Source organism: Rhagoletis pomonella, unplaced genomic scaffold (genome assembly GCF_013731165.1).
Source record: "Rhagoletis pomonella isolate Grant_MI unplaced genomic scaffold, Rhpom_1.0 Rhpom_scaffold_00004, whole genome shotgun sequence".
Lineage (NCBI taxonomy): Eukaryota > Metazoa > Arthropoda > Insecta > Diptera > Tephritidae > Rhagoletis > Rhagoletis pomonella.
Genome location: NW_023458558.1, coordinates 42,684,299 through 42,705,608, shown reverse-complemented (window position 1 = coordinate 42,705,608; position 21,310 = coordinate 42,684,299). Strand labels below are relative to the sequence as shown.

Below are 21,310 nucleotides of genomic sequence, written 5' to 3'. Positions count from 1 at the left end.
AATACAAATAAAATGTCTACTGAACACCTCATATACTGTCATTAATGTCCACAGAGATTTAATCAAAACCCCCAACTTTTACTTTCGTTTGGCACATTGCGCACATACATTGTACACTAGGGTTGTTGCTTAATGTGTTGAAATCATAGATGGGCACTTTCCAGTCGTTTTAAGTATTAAAAACCAACTTTTTATTAAGTAAGTTAGAATATTACAACAATATGGGTGTCCCACAAAATTATTTTTGAAGAGAGTTGCCACCTGTTCATAAACTTAATCTCAAATTAAGAATTTAAATTAAATATTTTAGCATGAGCACTAAATAAGAATGTGTCGCGTACTGGCGCATAAAAATAAGTATTATTTTGTTCCCCCTTCGTTATATGTACCCCTTTCCTTTCATTCCAACCGATATCAGTGAAGTCCACCGACACTTAAGTGTACTACTCTACTATAGCGACAAAACTTAAAATTTCATATTTTTCAGTAGAGCCAATTAAAGATTTTGCAATAATATTTCTCGGAAGATTTTTTCTAAAGATTAAGTAAGTGTTGGACTACATAACTGGGAAATAAGTAAGAACTCCCAAGCAGTTAAACGAAAAAAAACTCCTTTTGTATTGCTGCCCAACGGCACAAAACAAAAAGTGTCGTTATTTCACATAAAAGTATGACTAACCTATCTAGAGTTTTTTTGACTTATGCCAATTTCAACCTTTAGTGCATATAAATCTCCTGATCCAGATGGCATTTACCCATGCCTGCTACAACAGAGCTCGGGCTTAATATCTGGGCCACTATTCAGATTGCTGCGAGCAAGTATCTTACCTGCGTATAGACCAATTACCCTCAGCTCCTTTCTAGTAAAAACATTAGAAAAACTTATTGATTTGCACATAAGGGAAAACTTTCTCTGAAATAATCCTCTATGTAAGAGTCAGCAAGCATACCAGGTAGGAAAATCTACTAGTACTGCAATACATAGCCTAACTAAAGTCATTGAAAACGCATTGCAGTATGTACATTCCTGTACATATCAGGTGCTTTCGACAATACGTCTTACGAAGCCATATCGATAGCTGTGATAAGGTAGGATATTCCAAACCTTCTAACTGATTAGATCATAAGCATGTTGAAATCCACAACTATAATTCCGGAACTAGCAGACATGCAGGCATGCAGTGATTGCCATCCGTGGCCGTCCTCAAGGGAGAGTCTGATCGCCCCTACTATGGACGCTGGTTGTTGACGAACTCTTTTAAAAGCTAAATGGCAATGGACTCAAGGCATATGGATATGCAGCTGACCTAGTATATACGTTGTCGGCTGGCATGAACCATTAGTTGCTTCAGATTGCAAGCTGCGCTCAGATTAAAAGAAGACTGGTGTGATTCAAAGGGATTGTTGATAAACCCTCTGAAGTCCACCGTTGTCCCATTTACTAAAAGAAGCAAAGTCAACTTGACGAGACCCACCTTGGCATGGACAAAAATTGAGTTCTCAAAAGAGAACAAGTATCTAGGAGTAACTCTGGGCAAACGGTTCAAATGGAACTCACATCTCTAGAAAGTTACCAACAAGGCCGCAAGAGCATTTTTTACCATGGTAAAATTCAAGGAATATCACCCAAACTAACGTATTTGTATATCAGTACGGTCGCTAAACCCGTTGTTACAAGTGCGGCACTGGCCGGCTCTAGTGCGACCATTGTAATCAGCATGAAAAGTGGGCATCTTTGGGGTCACTTGGAGGTTGTCAAGACATTTATAGATTTATAGATGATCCCGCTATCAAGTTCACAGATATCCTTCTACCGAAATCATAACTCGATAAGCCCTACAAAGTCAGAATTCTTGAAAGGGACTGCTGTAAAGCGATAATATCTATGATAGGCAAAGGGTCCTAAGTATGGTATACCGATGGATTAAAGATGGGCGACGGGAGTATTGAGGCAGGCGTGCTTGGGACCCATTTTCCACGCGAAAGTCTTTGAAATCGAAGTCTGTGTTCGATAATGTCTTCGGATAAGAACAAAAGGGGCCATAATAAATATTATGACTTATAGTTAGGCAGCACTAAACAACTTACAGCCGTATTCTAACAAAGCCACAAACTTTAGCTCATCACTGCTGTGACTTCTACCGCGCCTCAAAGCTTGCCGCTGCAAAAAGTGTGCCGGTACAATTCAATTTTTTAAATTTCTGTGTATTTCTCTAGCACTCAAAATCGAATTTTTTGTGACACATTTCTCGGCGCCCTTGAAATCACAACAGTGATGAGCTAAGTTTTGTGACTCTGTTAGAATAGAGGGGTTAGACTTAAACACGTAACATGTAACAATGACATAAACGCTCATGGATAGTTGTAAAACTCCTCTGAACAGCCTAGGAGCGCATAATAGAATTACGCTGTGGTAGGTCCCTGGGAATAAACAATTTGAATGCAACGAAAGAGCTGACTATTTCGCAAAACGTGGATCCCAAATGCGCATGCATGGTCTCCAGCCTTTCTGTGATACATCTAAAGGTTACACTGCCTGACTGCTTAATAAATGGGAAGAATCTCAGATCGCTGCCCACTGGCTTAAGTCAAAGGGAATGAGCTTTGAACTCAGCCGGGAGTGTCTTAGATCATTTGAACAAAATGGAGCTTTCTGTAGAGACGAACTGCAGGTTTTGTGGGCTGGAAATTACAGAGATTATTTGTGACTGCTCGCATATTATGAATCGCTAACTGATACACTTTGGTCGTCTATCTGGATCTTTTTAGGTAGCAGCGCGAGTATATCCGACGTGATAACTAATAATAATAAACCCGCTTGCTCCACATGCTTCATTACTTCACATGTCTGTTTATGTCTGTGGACATTTGAAAGAATAACTTAAGTTTATCTTTGATGGACAAATAAAATAACACAACAAAAGTTTTACGATCAGGGCAGTAACTTTTACTTAAAAGAACATGTTCAATTGTTGAAAACATAAATGGTTTAAAAGGTTGTAAATTGTGATAAATAGACTGCGAATATTTATACAAAATACGGAGCAAAGAAGTATGTACCACATAACTATAAGCAATAACTCTGCTCGAACCTTCACAATTACCTATAACCAATACAAAAGATTCTTTTATTTTTATTATTAAGTTATTTCCATTTTAGATAACTTTCGTAAACATAATTCTCTAAATTCCAGTAAAATACTTCGCTTTTGTGGTGCAAATGTTCAATAACTTTACACTTTTCAATTTCTTGCTCTGACAGGAGAAATTCCATTCCTGAAATATTCAAGTTTATCGATTTTTGTGTAAATGTAAATGTGTTAACAGTATATATGTAAATGCATATGTAAATGGCACATTGACAATGAACTGCGGCGTGGGAGCGACATTGCTTTTACATATTTTATGATGACTAAATGCCAATTGCATAACTTTTAAGGCGATTTTGCGGTTCATTACAAAACTACAACTACAAAAGTTAAAACAAAAATAAACAGGCGCATACTTACTACATATGTATGTATAAGTAAATAAAACGCATTAAAAAAAATAAAAGTGGCTTTCATACAAAGGGATATTGATAGAAAAAGGGCAATCAAATCAAATAATGTTTCAAGTCTCTCGGGTACAGTGCTACTATAGAAGCCACGATAAGTACATAAATACATACATACGTATGTAAGTAGGAGCGAAAAAGCTAATCGATGGAATGACTGGCGTGCGAATACTTTCAAGGATACCTATCTGCAGTAATGTACATAGTATGTATGTTTGTGCTCAATCTCAGAGCTGCAAACTATGCAGAGCACCTGGGATTAATGTCCGCGCCACAGGCCACAGTCTGTCTGGTGCTTTAATCACTATGTTAATATGGAGGTAGAAGAAGCGTGGAGGTGAGAAATAAAATCTTGAAAACTTTCAACAAAGCTGCAAACAACTGTATATGGATAATCATACATTCATATGTACATACATATTTATTTGTATTAGAAAACGGTTGTTCGTAGTTAGATGGTGGTGTGAAAAAGTTATCGGGATCTTCGCTGGGATTTTGCTTTTGTTTGTTTAGTTTAAATTTCCACATTATGGCTATGTATATTACAGCTGACAACGCAATATGACTCTGTGTTGTTGCCTTCGTTGCTGTAGTTAGCTGTCAATGTGGTTGTGTTTTGCGGTTGTTGGAGGGGTATGCATATTAAGCTTTAATAAATATTTATAATTCATATTCTCGACGGGCATTAATGCGCATACACACATACAAACATACACACATACGTACGTTCTTCGTGCAGTAAGATGAGCAAAATTTATGAATAACTGAGTGAGCAAGCGATTTAATGAGCTAGCGGCTAAGCAGACAGTCTCCAGTCGTGCTTTGAACTTCTTCGTTTTTTTTTTAATCAGTTAAGTGTAGTGAAAGCTAATAAACATTAAATATTATGATGCAAAGTATAGCAGATTTTGACCGCGTTAGCATTACAATTTTGCTAACTCAATTAGAGGTGAACAACGGCAGCTTGATTAATTAAAAAACAACAAGTAGAGGAATCCATAACTCAGTACAGAAGTGAATCATTATTAAAGTGAGTGAATCAAATCTTAAAGTTAAATAATACTATAAAAGCAGTAATAAATATTTTGTACAACGCATCAATTTGTAAAGAGAGGAAATTTAGGTTTTTGAGGGAATACAACCTCATTCAGTAATACTCCGTCGCGCTCTAATTTTATCAGCAAGAATGTCGGATCAAGTTTAATTAAATACAAGCTCCGAGCCTACATTTGTAATTAAATTGTATTTTTAATAAATATTTATGAAATTTTCAAGAATTTTACAAAACTTCTCTAAAAATTGTGCTTTGTCATAAATTACGTCTGAGAAAAATATGTTTATTACCGGCTTCTGTTTGGCAGGTGAAAATATGACCTTTTACGAAGAAAACAAATTTTTTGATGTTTGAAATCGGAATAAAAATATAAAAGTGAAAGTGGAGATATTTTTTAAGCCATTTTTCCTTAAGCTACTGATCAGAAATGTCTTTTTCAAAATTTATAAGCTAGTACCCTTAAAGAAAAGAGGATTAGAGGGCAATACATTCACCAGTCCAGTATTTGCAACTCAGCTTTCAAGCAACTTTGAAAATTGTAGAAATTTGTTCTTCAATACTATTTTCTATTTCTATGTTGTCAGTCATTATTATTAATTAATACATCGATTCGATGGCACCAAATTTAAATCGATGGTTTTCGCCACAGTACTAGTACTGTAATAAATTTCAGAAGATCACTAATACAGTCATGTAACTTGATTCCCCGCAAATCATCTGTCTAAAGTTAGGCAGTATTTTAAAATAATTTAATTATATACTTAACAATCAGACTGCTGCTGAACTGACCTATGCATTATAAAATTTTGTTGAATTTCCCCGTTTTCTCTACGGGGAAGCTTAATCAAAATGTAGGGTATGTGGCTTATCGTTTGTAGGAAAATAAAAACATACAAACGTACAACAACAATACAAACAATCTTAGCATGTTCGTTATATGGACGTACGTACATTTATTTTTGTTAGAAATTTTTGCACACAGTTGTACATCCGCCGGATATGTCGATAACGAGTCAGAAAATAATTTAACAAAAAAAAATCGATATCATATTGAATGAATTTACATGTAAACGACTAATAGCTACAAGGTTTAATACCAAGAAAATTCCGCTGAGCATTTGCATTCGCTTAAAAGTTACTTTTTGTGCTGCAGTCGAATTTTGCATATTGTGTATTTTAAATTAATCGTATTTTGGAATTTGCTGGCTTTACTGTCAAGCTTCCTATAACAAAGCTTAAAACTAATTTTCAAGGGCGATAGTGAACAAAAATTCTGTCGATCAATATTAAAATATGACCATCAGATTTTAAGCATTTCTATATATTCTACGTGTCAGAAATCATTGTGAAACAGTAAAGGTATTAAATATAAGTGTCTGGTCAAGTCACGTCGGCCCATAAATTCTGAAAGCGTTTTCGTGGTTGATATCACAGTACAGACAAAGTGGAGTGCACCTATTGGGGAATTCTTCTTAATGTGGCAACGTGCATCCAGGGATCAGCTACTATGTTCATATATTCGTAAGAGCTATAAATAATGCTTTTGTTGCACTAACAAAAGGACTAGTTAAATACAATGACTTCAGGCCAGCAAGCCTAACATCCTTTCTTCTTAAAACTCTAGAAAGACTTTTTTACGCCCATATCAGAGAGCGCCTTTCATCTGAGAACGTGTCGGAGTGTCAACATGCCTATTCTAAGGGCAAATTCGTGGACCTTGCGCTTCACGAAATTGTGTCCAAAATTTAAAAAGAACCCGCCTTTAGGGAATTTACCTTAGGTATCTTTCTTAGCTTAGAGGGCGTCATTATTCCTCCAGAGGCCTCAGTGCGCTCACTTTCCCAAGGGGGCTGGAGCGGCCTCTGGCGGAGCTTACAAGGCTTCTGCTTGAAAGAAGAACTCTCTCATCAGAGTTGGGGGGGCGCGTCCATAACCACACATGCAACGAAAGGTATTCCTCAAGGACAAGTTCTCTCCGCCCCTACTCTGGAACCTACCAGTCAACTAAATTCTGATGTGATGATCCCGCGATAGTTGGCGCATACTAAGGGATCGCCTTTATTGTGGGTTGATCAGAGCCACTTAAATTCCAGTCGACGGGCTTGCGTTCATCTGACCATACTCTGCATAAGACTTCTTGCATGCATCTTCTGGCAGACCGTCAACTCCAGCAGCTTTGTTGTTTTTCGGCCGTGTAATAGCTATTCGTACCGCTTCATAGTCAGGCGGTACGACATTGACTCGCATCGTCATCGGGTTCATCTTCTCCACTAATTTTGGTGCTGCTGCCAGAAAAAAAAATTTACCCCACAGTGAAATATATCAAAATTACATATGTGTTCTTACCTGCTTTATCCAAATCCATAATAATATTTTTACATAGATAAGTCACTGATCACAAAAATATTTACTTAAATCCGTCACAATCTCTATAAAGACCGAAAATTATTTTATACGCACTGTTAGAATACTCTGATTCCTGTAAACGGTGTACGTTTGTTTTGTAAGTTGATAAAGTGAAGGGGACTGGGAAATGCTCTTCAGAATTTTTTCTATTGAACGCGGCTACTTTTTTTACATTTTGTTAAAATTTCGAAAAAAAATTCTTGTGACAGCCTTGCTCGTTCAAACGTCCCCCTGTGAGTCCGTTAAAAAGAAACGGGAAACATAAAAGCATTAGTTTAGAAAAACTGTTTAGAAAAAGTTGATAGTTGCATTTATTTACAGTTGCCAGCGTTGTTGGATATCTAGAAAGATATTCCGTCACAAATTCAAACAAATCAACCGCCTTATAAATAAGAATCATTTTGCAAATTACCCCCGTTTTCTAAACTGCAGTCGCAATGGGGGTTTCCACGAATTCAATGAATAAATATCAACTAAATATACCTGCGTATTCACAAAATACAGTAAGCTGTCAATTACGTGCCGAACTTTTTACTTTTTTTTGCTATTTTAGGTATATATGTAAATACATACAAAGTGCTAACAAGCTTTAATTAAAAGCTACCGCACGCCAAACGGTTTGCATTTGAGCTCACAGTAAAAGCGGAAATCTGCACGCTAGGCACCTGTTATATATATTTTTTTCTATGTCTACACGTTTTTTACGCCATGCCACATTGCTTTCGTATAAAAAATTGCACACTGCAAAGTCTTATAATTTAGCCATCGGAAGCAATAGCAAGAAGTAGTAAAGCAAAAACAAAAGAAAATGAATAGCTACGAGGCATCACAAAAGTAGTAGGTAGTAAGTACGCGGCTAAAGAAAATTGTAGCAGTTAAGTAAAAAATTACGCCAAGTGCAAAAGTCATAAAAGAAATATAAAGAATTGTGTCAATTGCTCCACTATGCGAATAGTGGCGCCCCACTTTCGATTCAAAGCTGACTACTTAATGCTGCTGCTGGCGGCGTCGAGTTTATTAGATTTTGCTTGCCGAGGCTGAGGGTAATATGTATTTAAGTGGATTCTCGCTTTACATTTCAGCACATGCAATACAGAAATTGTCTTCTCCTTGCTAATGCTTGTATGTAATTTCTACACTTTTATCAAATAATTAATGCGCTTCCTAGCAGTTGCCTCACACTTGTATACTCCCTCATTCATTAGTTTTCATACTTTTTTGTTCCAGTGCTTATGAGCTTATTTCTCCTAATTAGTCTTCTGATATATAACCGTCTTTAAAAAATATTTCATTTATTTATTTCTTTGTCACTATTTTTCATTTCAGTACGGATTTGTTAATTACGCGCTGGAGCTGCTGGTGCTGAAGAATTTCGGCGAAGAGATATGGGATCAAATAAAGTAAGTTTATTTCTTTTGGCTTTAGTTTAGTGTTGTTTGTCTAAACACAGCGTAATAATATTTGAAGAAATGAAACAACAAATTGAAATTATCTGGTAAATAGCCTCAATTTGAAGACGGTGGTTGATATTGTGAAACACAAATGCATAGAAAGAGCGAGAACTGATAATTTCATATATTGCCATTGCACCAATCGATCTCATTAACGCCACACTCGGTATGTTTATAATTTTTTATCACTAGTGGTTTACCTGACCCACTACTCGATTCTCGAGTGTGATGTGTAAATAAGATTTAAAGAACTATTCTATTGTCCTTTGAAACAAATGACAATAACGTAAAGTCCTTGGTGAAATCCTTTCGTGAAGTTCCAACTTAACTTTTTTTGTTTGTCAAAAAACTTGCAGGTATCTCGCTTATTATTCTTCACCGTACCGAGTTACGTTAGAAGCATTTTTCGCAAAACTTCCATTAGCATGACGGAACTAAGCCATTTGACAGCTGTTATGTTAGGGTTTGAGCCTTCAAAAAATTTTATAAGTTATAAGACTATTTATGATGGCGCCAATAATTTCTTTTCTTGTATATTAAGTCCCATTTCATGAGAATTTTCCCCATGGTAGATATTAGCACTTTACGTGAAAAAAAGTTCGTGATTTACATAAAATCATGATTATCAGCCCATATTTAGCAGGTTTTTTGTGTCATGTATACTATTAACTTTCAACATACATAATTTCGGCAGCGATGTACTAACTGCACGAGAATTAGACTTGGACTTGTTAATAAATGTATTTGATAAAGAAGCCAGCGGATTCTTTTCTAAATGTTATTTTTTCAAATAATTGAGTAATAATAAAAATCTGTATTTGGACATAACGCAGCGAAAAATTTCACAGACTGTGCTATCAGTAGCAAATATTGTATTGAGATTGCAGTTTGTACATTTTAACACCGACAAAAATAGGGAGTTCTATAAATATATAGATGCACATAACTTTCAAACTTTGAGTTATTTAGTTACAAAATTAGGTTCCCTAGTATTTATGTATAGGAGCCTTTTTTTTTATTCGGACGGATTTCGTAAAAAACTGATGTCATGTCTCCGATTCGCTTCAAATTTTTTTGTGGGTTCTAAACATGAAATAAGCTCACATGTTCGAGGAATTCAAAAAAGTCAAAGTTTGCATTTTTCGTGATTCTGACTAATCACGCACTCCTTCAAATCGTTATATCTCGGGTACTGCTGATCGCAGCCAAGCTAACTTGGCGATTAACAATTGAACTTTTTGAAGTTGATTTGCGTAGTGAAGACCAGTAAATTAGGGATTTATAATTATACCGTCGTAATCCCTGTTTAATTCTCTATAGTGATTTTAAGGAGGACATCATTAGTCAGAATCACGAAAAAATGCAAATTTTGACAGATCAAATCTCCAAATAAAAAAGCGAAAAAAATTCCTCGAACACGTGTTAGCTTATTTCATGTATGGAACCCATAAAAAAATTGTAAGTCAATCGAAATTGTTAGACCAAATTTGGTGTCCGATATGAAAAAGAATGTCTCATATGTGCTCGCACTCTAAAATTTTGTGTACCTTCCTGAGCAGATCACCAGATCTTTTATACGATCGTCGTCGCCGTCGTTGAAATGTTATGCTTCGCCTTCAATTTTCTCGTGCCACTCAATCATTTGCTACCCATTGTTTTTAAATGTTCCGGCCGAAGTTCTTTTGAAGGAAGCTTATTGGCTGCAAAAAGGCGATAATATCAGTTGCAATACGGATTTATTGTCTTAAGGTTTGAGAGCAACTATAATGATTTTACCTGAGGTATGCAAGACACCAGAAAAAATTACAATTATACTGACGTGGTGGTTTGCTATATAGTTACACCAATGGGGTATTACAAACACTTGCACGTACGTTGCCTTGGATTGCTCTTTTCACACTGAGCTACGTAAAAGCATGGCCAGAAATGGTAAGGAGGGCGCAGATATCGCAACCTCAAACCATTTATAAAAGAGCCGCCAAAAGTTGTTTATTTTTTGTTATAAACAAAAAATGACTCGCTATAACCGTTATATAAAGTTTTAGCTTATCGGTTCAGGTTAGTCTTTTATTTGATTTGTTGTTTTTAAGTATTTTTCGGATTGAACTTACTAGTACAAATACCCAAATACTACTAATACTAAAGTAGCAGACGCTAAATACTGTAATCTAAAGGTTCACTAAATAACTAATATACATAGCGGATGGCTAAATACTTAGATACTAAATTATTTATTATATATTATTATAACTCAACTTAATCTAATTCACCTCACTTCAACTCATTTCACCTCAAATTACCACAAAACACATCAACTTAACTCAATTCAATTCACATTAACTCACCTCACTTTAACACACCTGATTCGAATTCACCTCTTCTGAACTCGCTAGAACTCACCTCATCTCAGATCGGTGAATTTGGTTTCCGAAATAGTCTCGAGAATCCCGAATAGTCCCGAAATAGTCCCAAAAATCTCAAAATAGTCCGGAAATCGGAGTCTCGAAAATAACGAACTAGTTCGAATATTCCAAAGTAGTCCCAAAGACCCGGAATAGTACCGAAAATCGTTTTGAGAATTTCAATATTCTAAAACAGTACCGAAAATTCCGAAATAGCCCAATGACATAGTACCGAACATCTCAAAATTGTTTATTTTCATACTAAATAAGTTGCAAGTATTTATTATTTAATAAATTCATAAGTAGTACTTATTAAGCACTGAGTACTTTTGTATCCAGTATTTAGTCAAGGCAAAGTCTCTAAGAAATTATGAATTATGTGTTGTTTCATGAAACTAACTAAATCACTGACCTTTTCAACAAAAACTTTTTCATAAATTACTTCGGTTGATTTTCATTTTCGTTCGCTGTTAAATAGATTTCTCACAGTCATTAACCTGAACATCTCTAACGTACAAGGGCACTTGTTCGCTGACTCGCGAGTATATTATTGGTCATTGATCATAGGATTAACGTCTTTACGCTAACTTCTATTCCGACTCCTACAAACTTTTAGCCACTCATGCTCAAGGAGTCGTATAGGCCTCTGACACTTGTTTGCAAACATTTCTTGCAGGTACATATGTACATATATAAATAATATGTTTGTTTGTATGTTTTTGGTGAATACGCGACTTTCAAATCCAGCTCTAGGCTTTATAAATTGTCGCTTTTTTGGCAAAAATTATCAATCAGTTTGAGTGACAGTAGTAGAAATAAAATTGACAGCTCGTGGACAAGCAGCGATTGTCTAAGACACATTTACGCCACAACTCTCACACGCTTGTGTGCACATATGTAAAAACATATATAAATGCATTTGAATATGTCATTGCGTAGGCAAACATTTTTAATGTATTTTAGTATATTTTGTCGCCTGATTTTTCCCATTAAGTATTTCAGCATATATTGTCCAAATGCTTTGTATTTTTTTTTTTTTTTGTATATGTATGTACTATACATATGCGTTACGAGTATGCTATAATGAATACTTTTATTAAATTTTCCATATGTGTTCTGAACATCTACACACGATAACTAAAGCAAATATTTCTTTATGGCGATGGGCACATGGTAGGCTTCACTATAGCATTTGAAAGGCTCTCCGGTTTCTGGCCTTTTATCACTTTTGCATGATTGCATTGCACAATTTATCATATTTTGTACGAAATTCATTAATATTTGTTTCGTCTGCAGACATACTTGAGCGAACATAAGAGATCACATCTGTAAGGTGGCGTGTTATGTGTAAAAGTAATGTGACGCGTAATATTCGCATCTGTTTTGTGTTATTTATATGACATCTATGAGTTACATTTTTAATATGTACATACATACGTATCTAAGAAACAAGATATTCTATAACACTTATTCAATTGAATAATGTAAAGAAAAGTAACAAATATTTCTCACTTTTGCGGCTTATCTACTCCAGATTTTTTTTTTTTTTTTTTGTAAAGCCATAAATTTATTCAAGCTTCGTCAGTTGCTTCATTTAATAGGCGTGGGTGCTTTTACTTAGCCGAATTTCGTTGAAGTGTTAATTCTAAAAACCGATATAATCAGCGGATTTTTTTTGCCTGTAACACCGCATGCAGATATTCGATTAAATTTTATGCATTCAATTGTAACAGAAAAATAAACAAGTTTGCACCCAAGTAAAAATCAGGCTTTTCGGAAGGTAGACACAAAAATAAAATACCCGTCTTTTGCCCTTTTTCTAGATCAAGTCGTTTGCGATTACTAGGGGAAAAAACCACTCTTAATAACCCCTATGCTGAACCAGTCAAAAGAATACATATTATCTTGTGATTTTTCAACCTTCGTCAGACTTCGCATCGAAAAGCTTAAACTGCCGTGTTAACCCGGACTTAATCCGGATCAACTGCAGTTAATTCCCGAGTTGATCCGGATCAACGCTGCCATCTGTTTATGCTTTAAGAGTTTTTGGAGTCGGTGATTATGAATCTGAACATCTGTTTTTAAAATTTCAAAATGCCGGATGGATAAAGAAAATTAGATTTGTATGAAATTTGGCATCCAAAGTTTCTTTGAATGGCTGATTACAAACTGAAATCAGTTTCAAATGGCGGATCCAAAAACAAACAACGCTTGGAAACGAAGTTTTATGATTCCGATTTCGTTTCTACCACAAAATGCAACCTTCTCGTTGCCCTCTACGCACAAACACTAAGAAGAAGGCGATGAGAAGGCAATAGTCTTTGTAGAATCGCCACAAGGGAATTTTCTATTGTCCGATTCAGCATAAGGGTTGTTAAGGGTTGCTTTTCCCATAGAACCCATAAATGACTTTATCTAGAAAAACGAGAAAAATGGGCACTTTGTTTTGGTCTCTTCTTTTTATGGGCGAAAAGAAAAGTTCAATTTTGTCGGACGATATAATAATAACATTTTGGCGCTTACACTTTTGTTAAGTATTCGGTCGAGCTTCTCCTATAATTTGGTATGTGCATCTTTATGTTGCTACGCAAATGAAGGGACCTGTGGTGAACTTTTTATGACAGAAATGCACGCGGAGGTTTTCCGTTGCATGCGAGGGTCTACCGCTGTGAAGGGATTCCTTTCTTCTATACCTTTTTAGATGTTACTTTGACCAGGGATTGAACCCAGGGCCTTCGGATTAGTTGAACGCACCTCGGCCACAGCGGCTGACTAGAAGTATTTAACTTGGAATGGAAGTGAGCGGTCATGTTATTATATTATATTTTAACTTGAATTATTTGTTTATAAAAATATAGTTTATTCCTTAACAAACACTAAATGAAAATAAGTTTAGTCTTTGAACAACATTAAAAAAAAATGGACAAACTTTCGTAAAAATTTCGAACTTTCTATTTCAATTTTATCCCTTAATATTTTGCAGTTGTTTAGCTCATTCAATTTTAGTCCAATAAAGTGCAAATTTAAAGTAGCTGTGATTTACACTTGATGTATGGCATATTTTTGACGATGTCGGTAATTTTCTTCCATATTATCTAAGTATGTTCGACGATTTTTTTAATGAAGAAAATGAGCAACGCCTTCATCAAAAAAAAAAAAAAATATTTCAAATCAGCTCAATAAAAATTGTTGAATGTAATTAAAAATCAACGATAAGTCGCAGCTATGTATTTTAAACTTGAGCTTTATTTGAATTGATCGGGCTACAAATTTGCATACTCAAAATATGTATTTCTAGGAAATCTAATTAAAAAGCTTTACGAAAGTTTGTTGAATTTTTAATGTTGCGCAAAGATTAAATTTTGGATTTATAAGTGTAAACTGCATTTTTATAAACAAATAATTAAAATTATATAATTTTAAGATAAATGGCCAATCTAGTTAACATGTATAAAGTTTTGATAAGCACTTGAAATGTCAAGTTTTGGTACTGAATTCAAAGAAGATGTCTCTTTTATCCAAAAAAATTTGTTTGTTAAGAAGTGTTACTTAAAATATCTGCCTTGACATTTATTTTAAAAGTATAAAATATGTAAATGTACCGACATAAACTTTCCCGTGAATACCATCAAATCATTGGTCTTGAAGGGAATCTATGTATGCATGCATGCATATGAGCAAATTAAAAAGTCGATACAATTTACAGTCGAAAAGTACAGTTTTTTTTTATAGATTATAGATTATTTCCCAACACTGTGGGGAACTAAGCAAAATGGCCTAGTGTATTTCGCAAATATTCAAATACATAATCCACCAACCGATAATTTTATATATTCATTAAAAGATAATTTGTCATCAGTCTGAAATAAAAAAATTATAAATCGGAAGGGTAAAATAGTATTGTGTTATTAATTCAAAAATAAAAAGTTTAATTTCACTGACGAAGGGGGGGGGGGATATATCCCCCCAAAACCCCCCTGGCTACGCCACTGCCCACCAGGATTGCATCAAAATGGCGCAATGCATCCTACACAGATACTAGGGAGCACTGCAGCCAACTATCGAAGCTATAGGCAGAAAATTTGCTATTAGTGCAATTTTAAACTTAAAATTTTCAAGAAAAAGTATTAAAATTTTTATAAAATACAGAAATACAGAGCACATCTGGAGCGGAACGTTATACAACCACTTTTTCTCGCTGGAATTTACTATGTATGTACACATATATGATAGTTGCGGTGACCAGATTTACGAGGGAAAAATCGGGACATTTCTAAAGCATCGAATCCGAACATACGATTTTGTTTTGAAGTAGCTTGGGCTTACCGTTGATTTTTTTTGCCATTTTTTGTTCGCACATTTTCTTCCATACAAAGTTCAACAATTTTTTGTATGGAGAAATTGAGCAACACCTATCACAAAAAAAAAGAATACAAAAATCAACGGTAAGTCCAGTCACTTAAATATTGCACTATGAATCGAATGGACTTCAAAACTGTATACTCAGAATGCTTCGTAGACACCTAGTTAAAAAGCTTAAAACTTTGATGAAATTTAAAATTTTTACTTACATATTCTTTAACTTTCGTAAAAAATAATTAATATTAAATAATCGAAAAGGGAATATGCAACGAATTCTAAAATGTCTCTTTCTTATTTATATTTTTATCTACAGCTTAAATTTTCATATCTATGGTTTTTTTTAAGGGAATTAGTACTATTTTTTATAATTTTACTAAAATTAAGGTAGAATTGCTTCATTAAAAGAACTTAACAAACCAATTCAAAAGCCTTAAAAAAATCGGAGTAAGAATGATAGACTACAATATAAAGACAGTTTGACAGCATAAAACATAACCAAAGATCACAGAAAGCAAGGATGCTGGCTATGTTTATAGTCCCTTCTATGTTGTTTGTTATAACGAAATTGCTGCCACAACTGTACAAAAAAAATTTTTTTGGAGCCAAAGTACAAGGATGCCCCTATTAAATGAATAAAGAAAATACTTAAAAATCGGGACACTTATACGTCCCGACTATTAAAAAATATTCAGCGGAACAAGTCTAAAGTCGGCACTGTCCCGCCAAAATCGATACGAATGGTCACCGTAATTATAGTAGATGCTGAATATTGAGAATATACTTGAGCATTTTTTTATTGGACATAAAACATACTTAAACAAGACGATAACATCACAATAGACAGAGTGCCTTTTGTGCGGTTGTTGACTGTGAAGCTCTATCAAGAAAGGTATCTATGTAATTCTCCATATTGTAAACACTGAAAAGTCAAAGTAGCATTATTTAATGTAACAAAATGAGATGAATATCACTGAGATGATAAAAGTTCGTATATCGCTAAGTATTTTGAAAATCGTAAGCTACTTAACTGAATAGTCCTCCAATTGATGGTAAATGTAAAAATGTCGTTGGCGCGTTAGCTTTTTCACAAACTGAAGAATCAACAAGAGGGAGCTAGTATAGTACAGTGCAAAAAATGCGCCTAATCCGACTAATACCACTTTTGACCTCTTAATATGGAATGAACAGTTTGCTGTTTTTGCTTCGAGCATGTCCTATGAAGAGACTAATTGTTCCCCTTTTTACCCGAACGGGTATAAAAAGCGACTAGTCTTTAAAAAAAAAAAAATTGCGCCAGCTACGATTCGAATTGAGGTTCTCAGTTTTGTTAAGCGTATGCTCTCTCTATGTGCCAACGCCGTACATAAAATTTCATTGAATAAGTTCGTACATATCATTAAATCGTTGGCAGTACCCGTTAGAGATGAGTCGGGGACTAATTGATCTCCAATTATACCCGTAAGTGATGAGTCGAGACTAATTGATGTCCAATAGTACCCGTATGAGACTAGTTGGGACTAATTAATGCCTCATTATACCCGATTGAGAGTAACTCGGAATACTCTCTTTGAAGATTAGTGGGACAATTGTTTGCAGGGTATATACTTGCTGTACACACACACACACATACTTATAAACACTTACTGTCTATATCTACACATACATATGTATGTAAATATGAAACAAATCGAAACGAAAAGTCTAAGAAAAGGCATAGCCATAACATGGAACGAATGTCGTCCAGTACTCCGACTTTCAATAATGAAAGCCATGCGATTACATGTACATATATATTTACGTATATTCTTTTATTATCCTCTATTCTGCTTAACAAATTTTCATCTACAGTTAAAGTAGCATCACTGACCTCATGCAAAATTAGCGGTTTCCTTCGTATTTCGTGTGTATTTATGTATGTGTGTGTAGCCAGACCCCTTGGCTCCACTGCTCGCATTTATCTTAATTAAGTTATTGATATTAGAATAAAATTGTATTTTGCTTGCGGAAATAATATAAAAACCTTAAAAAGTTGCCTTAATCACAAGCGATTCAGAGAGCAATGAATTCAATTTAATAGCCTTCGAATGATTAATGAAAACATCTTAAATGTGCGCGCATTTCGGTAATAAAATGATAGTTAGGCATATCGTCGTTTAAAGTGCAAAACCGCAAAACTGCGTAACTGACATTTGCTGCCTCAAATATACAAGCCAGAAATGCGATTGCTTTATAAAAAGCAGAACCATTATGAAATCTGAGTGTTTTTATTCTCTAGAAAATAATTTATGCAACCTCACATACGCGGTTTCGCATTTTGTTGATACGCGGTTTTGTACTGTAAACGACGATATATAAATTGGGAGGTGACCACACCAATGGTCCGTTGAATATAATATAGACTTGTAAAACCCCAAAAAGTTGGAAATTCCATAATGGGACCATTATTTTACATATTGAGATGATGAAACAGAAACATTATTTTTTTGCAATAAGACTTTTGGCAGGTTAACCGAGGAATTTTTACCTATTATAATCCTAATTATTGTGCGATCAGAAAAATCACTTACTTCCTATTAAAAGCATCATAACGGGAAGTACTCAATGAACGTTTCGTAAGCGATTGAAAATGTTTGGTGGGATTTATATTGAAAACGACTTTTAATCGTATATACATACGTACTTATGTATGTAAGCGCATATACGATGAGCATGAACAACTTATTCTCTGCTGCTTTCACGTCGATGAATTTTAAAAAGTGTTGAAGAGTAATTCTGTTACGCCAAGCCAATCTGAATTTGCAATGAGTGGCAATGAGTTTTTTGCATTTGTTTTCACTTATTTACTTCATTGTTTGACTTTTGGTTTTGTGAGTGGATAGTCTTTATTCTATAGCGCTTGTTTTATTTATTTATTTATTTTCGTTGTTTTTGTATCATGCATTGTATTATTTTTTGGTTTCTGCATGTCTTGCATTTTGCGGGAATACGAGTAGTGGGAAATGCTGCAAGGTGTCTACATACGTAAGTCGACAGCATGATATGATACGAACAGCAGCTGTAGATTTCATTTTGGGCAAATTTTTTTGTTTTTGAACTTATACTACATATCTGTATGTATGTGAGTGTATATGAGCAAATCTTACGAGTTGTAGCATTTTTGGCGGAAAATGGTATTAGACTTCTCTAAGAAAATGCATTAACTTTTTTTTGTATTAAGCACAAAACTCCTACACTTCATTGTATTTATGTAAATGAAAACTTAAAGAATGTAAATATATTAAAAAAAAGTATTTAAAAATAATCACTCGCGCGTATGCATGTAACGTATACGCCGCGTAGCACTACAAGCTGTCATCTTACACGTTTTGGCAAAAAGAACATTTTCACCGTTTAATTTTAACGTTTTGAAGTATCTTTAGTATTAAAATTAAAAAAAAAACGTGAAATTTCAAAAATTACAAAATAGTTGCGACGGATATTCTGAATGCTGCAATTTTTTTCATTTGGGGGCCAGCTCTTGAAACTTCACAGATATGTTGTATTTGATGACAACGTCCATTGCCTCATATATGAACATTCTTTTTAAAAACTTCCCATGGTTATTAAACAAAAAAATATTATTTTTTCGAGTAACAATAAACAAATGATTAATTCCGGTACTTTTTCACGTAAATACTTTTATGTTTTAGATTTATTTGTTTCTGGAACTCGATTGATTGAAATAAATGCAATAAGAATGATTTAGCATTTTTTTTGCCGAGAGAAGGGATTGACACTAAAAAAAAGAAGGCTGCAGATGTCCCGGTCGGGCTTGATTCTTACTTCTGGCTTTATATTTAACGTTGCACAGTGCGTAGGCAACTGGCTGAGTCAGTGGTGATCGTCGGTTCGAATCCTACTGAAAGAAGTCTGATGAGGAAATGAGGTGATTTCCGAAATAGCTATCACTTCTACCATTTTTTCAAATTATTGTTGCTTTTCCACAATAAGTTTTCACTGAAAACGGCCTCGAGCTCATAAAAATTGTTGAATAATAATAATAACAAATAATTTAATATGAAAGTAAATTTTTACCCCTTTTTATTAATTGGTGCTGTAACTGCCTAACCGGTTCAGCATTCAGATTATTACGCCTGGAAAGAATCCACTATTTTAATAAAAACGAAAAGTAGCCATTATATTTACATGGAAAGATAATAAGTACAGAGTTTTAATACTAGAGGGTGATACAAATATTGCAACTATTTGAAGATTAAATGTTTTAAAATTTGCTGTAAATTACCAAAATAGCAGTTACGTTAAACAAAAGTATATGTACCCGTATATTTATTTATTTATTTGTTTATTTATTTAACTTTGAAATTCTGTTATTAGAGAAATCATTTTCTTCGATTACAATAAAAAACGCCAGCTGACGCCAATTGAAGCCCAATCACTTCCGCCGAGTGTTTCCATTGCAGAGCAGACCTTCCTCTTACTCGCACCTAGAGCATTTATGTATATTCGTACGACATGAGCAAGCCAGTGTAGCCGCTGTATTTGAATTCGCTCCACGATGACCACAGTATCAACGGTATACGCAAGTTCTTAATTGTACGCTTTTAGAAAAAGCTATTTCAGATACATTCAGTAATACAACTCTTAATATCTGCTAGTCAGATTTTCTTTCTTCCTTCTAACGCCTGACAAGGAAAACTAGAGACACTAGACATAAGGTAAGGCTCGCTCCAAGTAGACACTGCCCACTGATTATATAGATAGCTTCCATCTAATGAACTGGCGAATTTCTAATCAGAATTCTGTACAGTCTCTTTGAAGAAATTTATTATAGGTCCTTGCATTTCTGAACAAAGTCTTTCCTTAAATTTTAGCTAGCCACGAATGCATTGTCCTGGACCGGCCATTTCTTGAAAACCTAAATATGTAGCTCCTTCTTCGCTATATTTTGAAGGTCCTCCTCTGAATTAAAGTGCAGTACGAAAATGGGAATATTTTCGCATTCAATATGTTTTTTCGTGTTTCCTCAATTGGGCTGTATGAATAAAGACCAAAAAATTTCTTCTTTTTAAAATTTAATAATTTTCACTGTAGTACATAACAACAGAAAAATTCTAAAAGATATATTTGGAAATCATACACATCACCAAAATAGTTTACCGTTGTAAGGAAATCCTTTTTCAGGTAAATCCAGGAAGCATCGAAATTGGTTACCCGTGATACGATTTCCGGACAATACAGCCTATACAGGCAGAATATAGAATCTCTGATTCGGAAATCGCCCTAAACCCAGAAATAATTATATCAGCTAGAAATTTCCTTGCTAAAGCCAGTCCAAGCTCTATAAAGGTAAACTTGTTCGAAAAAAACCTACTACGCGCCCATCAAGGTTACCCTTCTCAGGTTTCCGTATATGTATTAGATTATATCTTGATGCATACCTAGCGCCCTGATAGCTGATAAACCAGAGTTTGTCATGACGGTATCAAGAAAACTCTTTGCAGAAAGAAGTTTCCAGCAACAGGCTTGCTAACTCTAGGTAGGATTTTGTGGAATAAAGCCAGCCAGGCACTGCAAAAAAGTATCTCAATTAAGGGAATGTTATCAACACCAAAAGTGATTATCTCAAAAGGAAACTATTATTTTTGGTGCAGTGCAGGCTCTAAGAAGATAAACTTGTTTTAGGACAACCTATCCTGTGCCCATCAATCTGTCCCTTTTGAAAGCTGTCGCATGACAGCTACTGTACTGGCATTTCCAACGTAAACGTATTAGAGAAAAACTAACTAGCATTGGGAGAGATAAGCCTTATTAAGAGGATCTGTTCAACGCTACAATTGGTTATGTATAATTAATTTTTTATGCTTGAGCTTGTCCAGATTCCAATGGGAAAATTTTGGTTGGGAAAATTGTTTAGAAAATCTATTAAGCGCCGGAATAGATTACACAGGGCAACACTGATTTTGGTGCGGCAAATGTTAAATCTGTTTTTGATAGACTTTTTTGAGCTGATTACGAATCCGTAATTATATGGAATCATCATGTACAGATTTTGAGAAAATCGTGGTCAAATTGTCAAAAA

At 34.7% G+C, this 21,310-nt stretch overlaps 1 protein-coding gene across 1 annotated transcript in view; it reads left to right on the top strand.

The window, feature by feature from the left end:
* The window catches only part of LOC118737583 (guanylate cyclase soluble subunit beta-1), a 248,683-nt gene that overhangs the window by 28,034 nt on the left and 199,339 nt on the right, over window positions 1-21,310 (top strand). Inside the window, exon 3 of the mRNA XM_036468174.1 lies at window positions 8,343-8,416. Coding sequence (XP_036324067.1) covers window positions 8,343-8,416 — 74 coding nt within the window. The remainder of the gene's footprint in view (window positions 1-8,342; window positions 8,417-21,310) is intronic.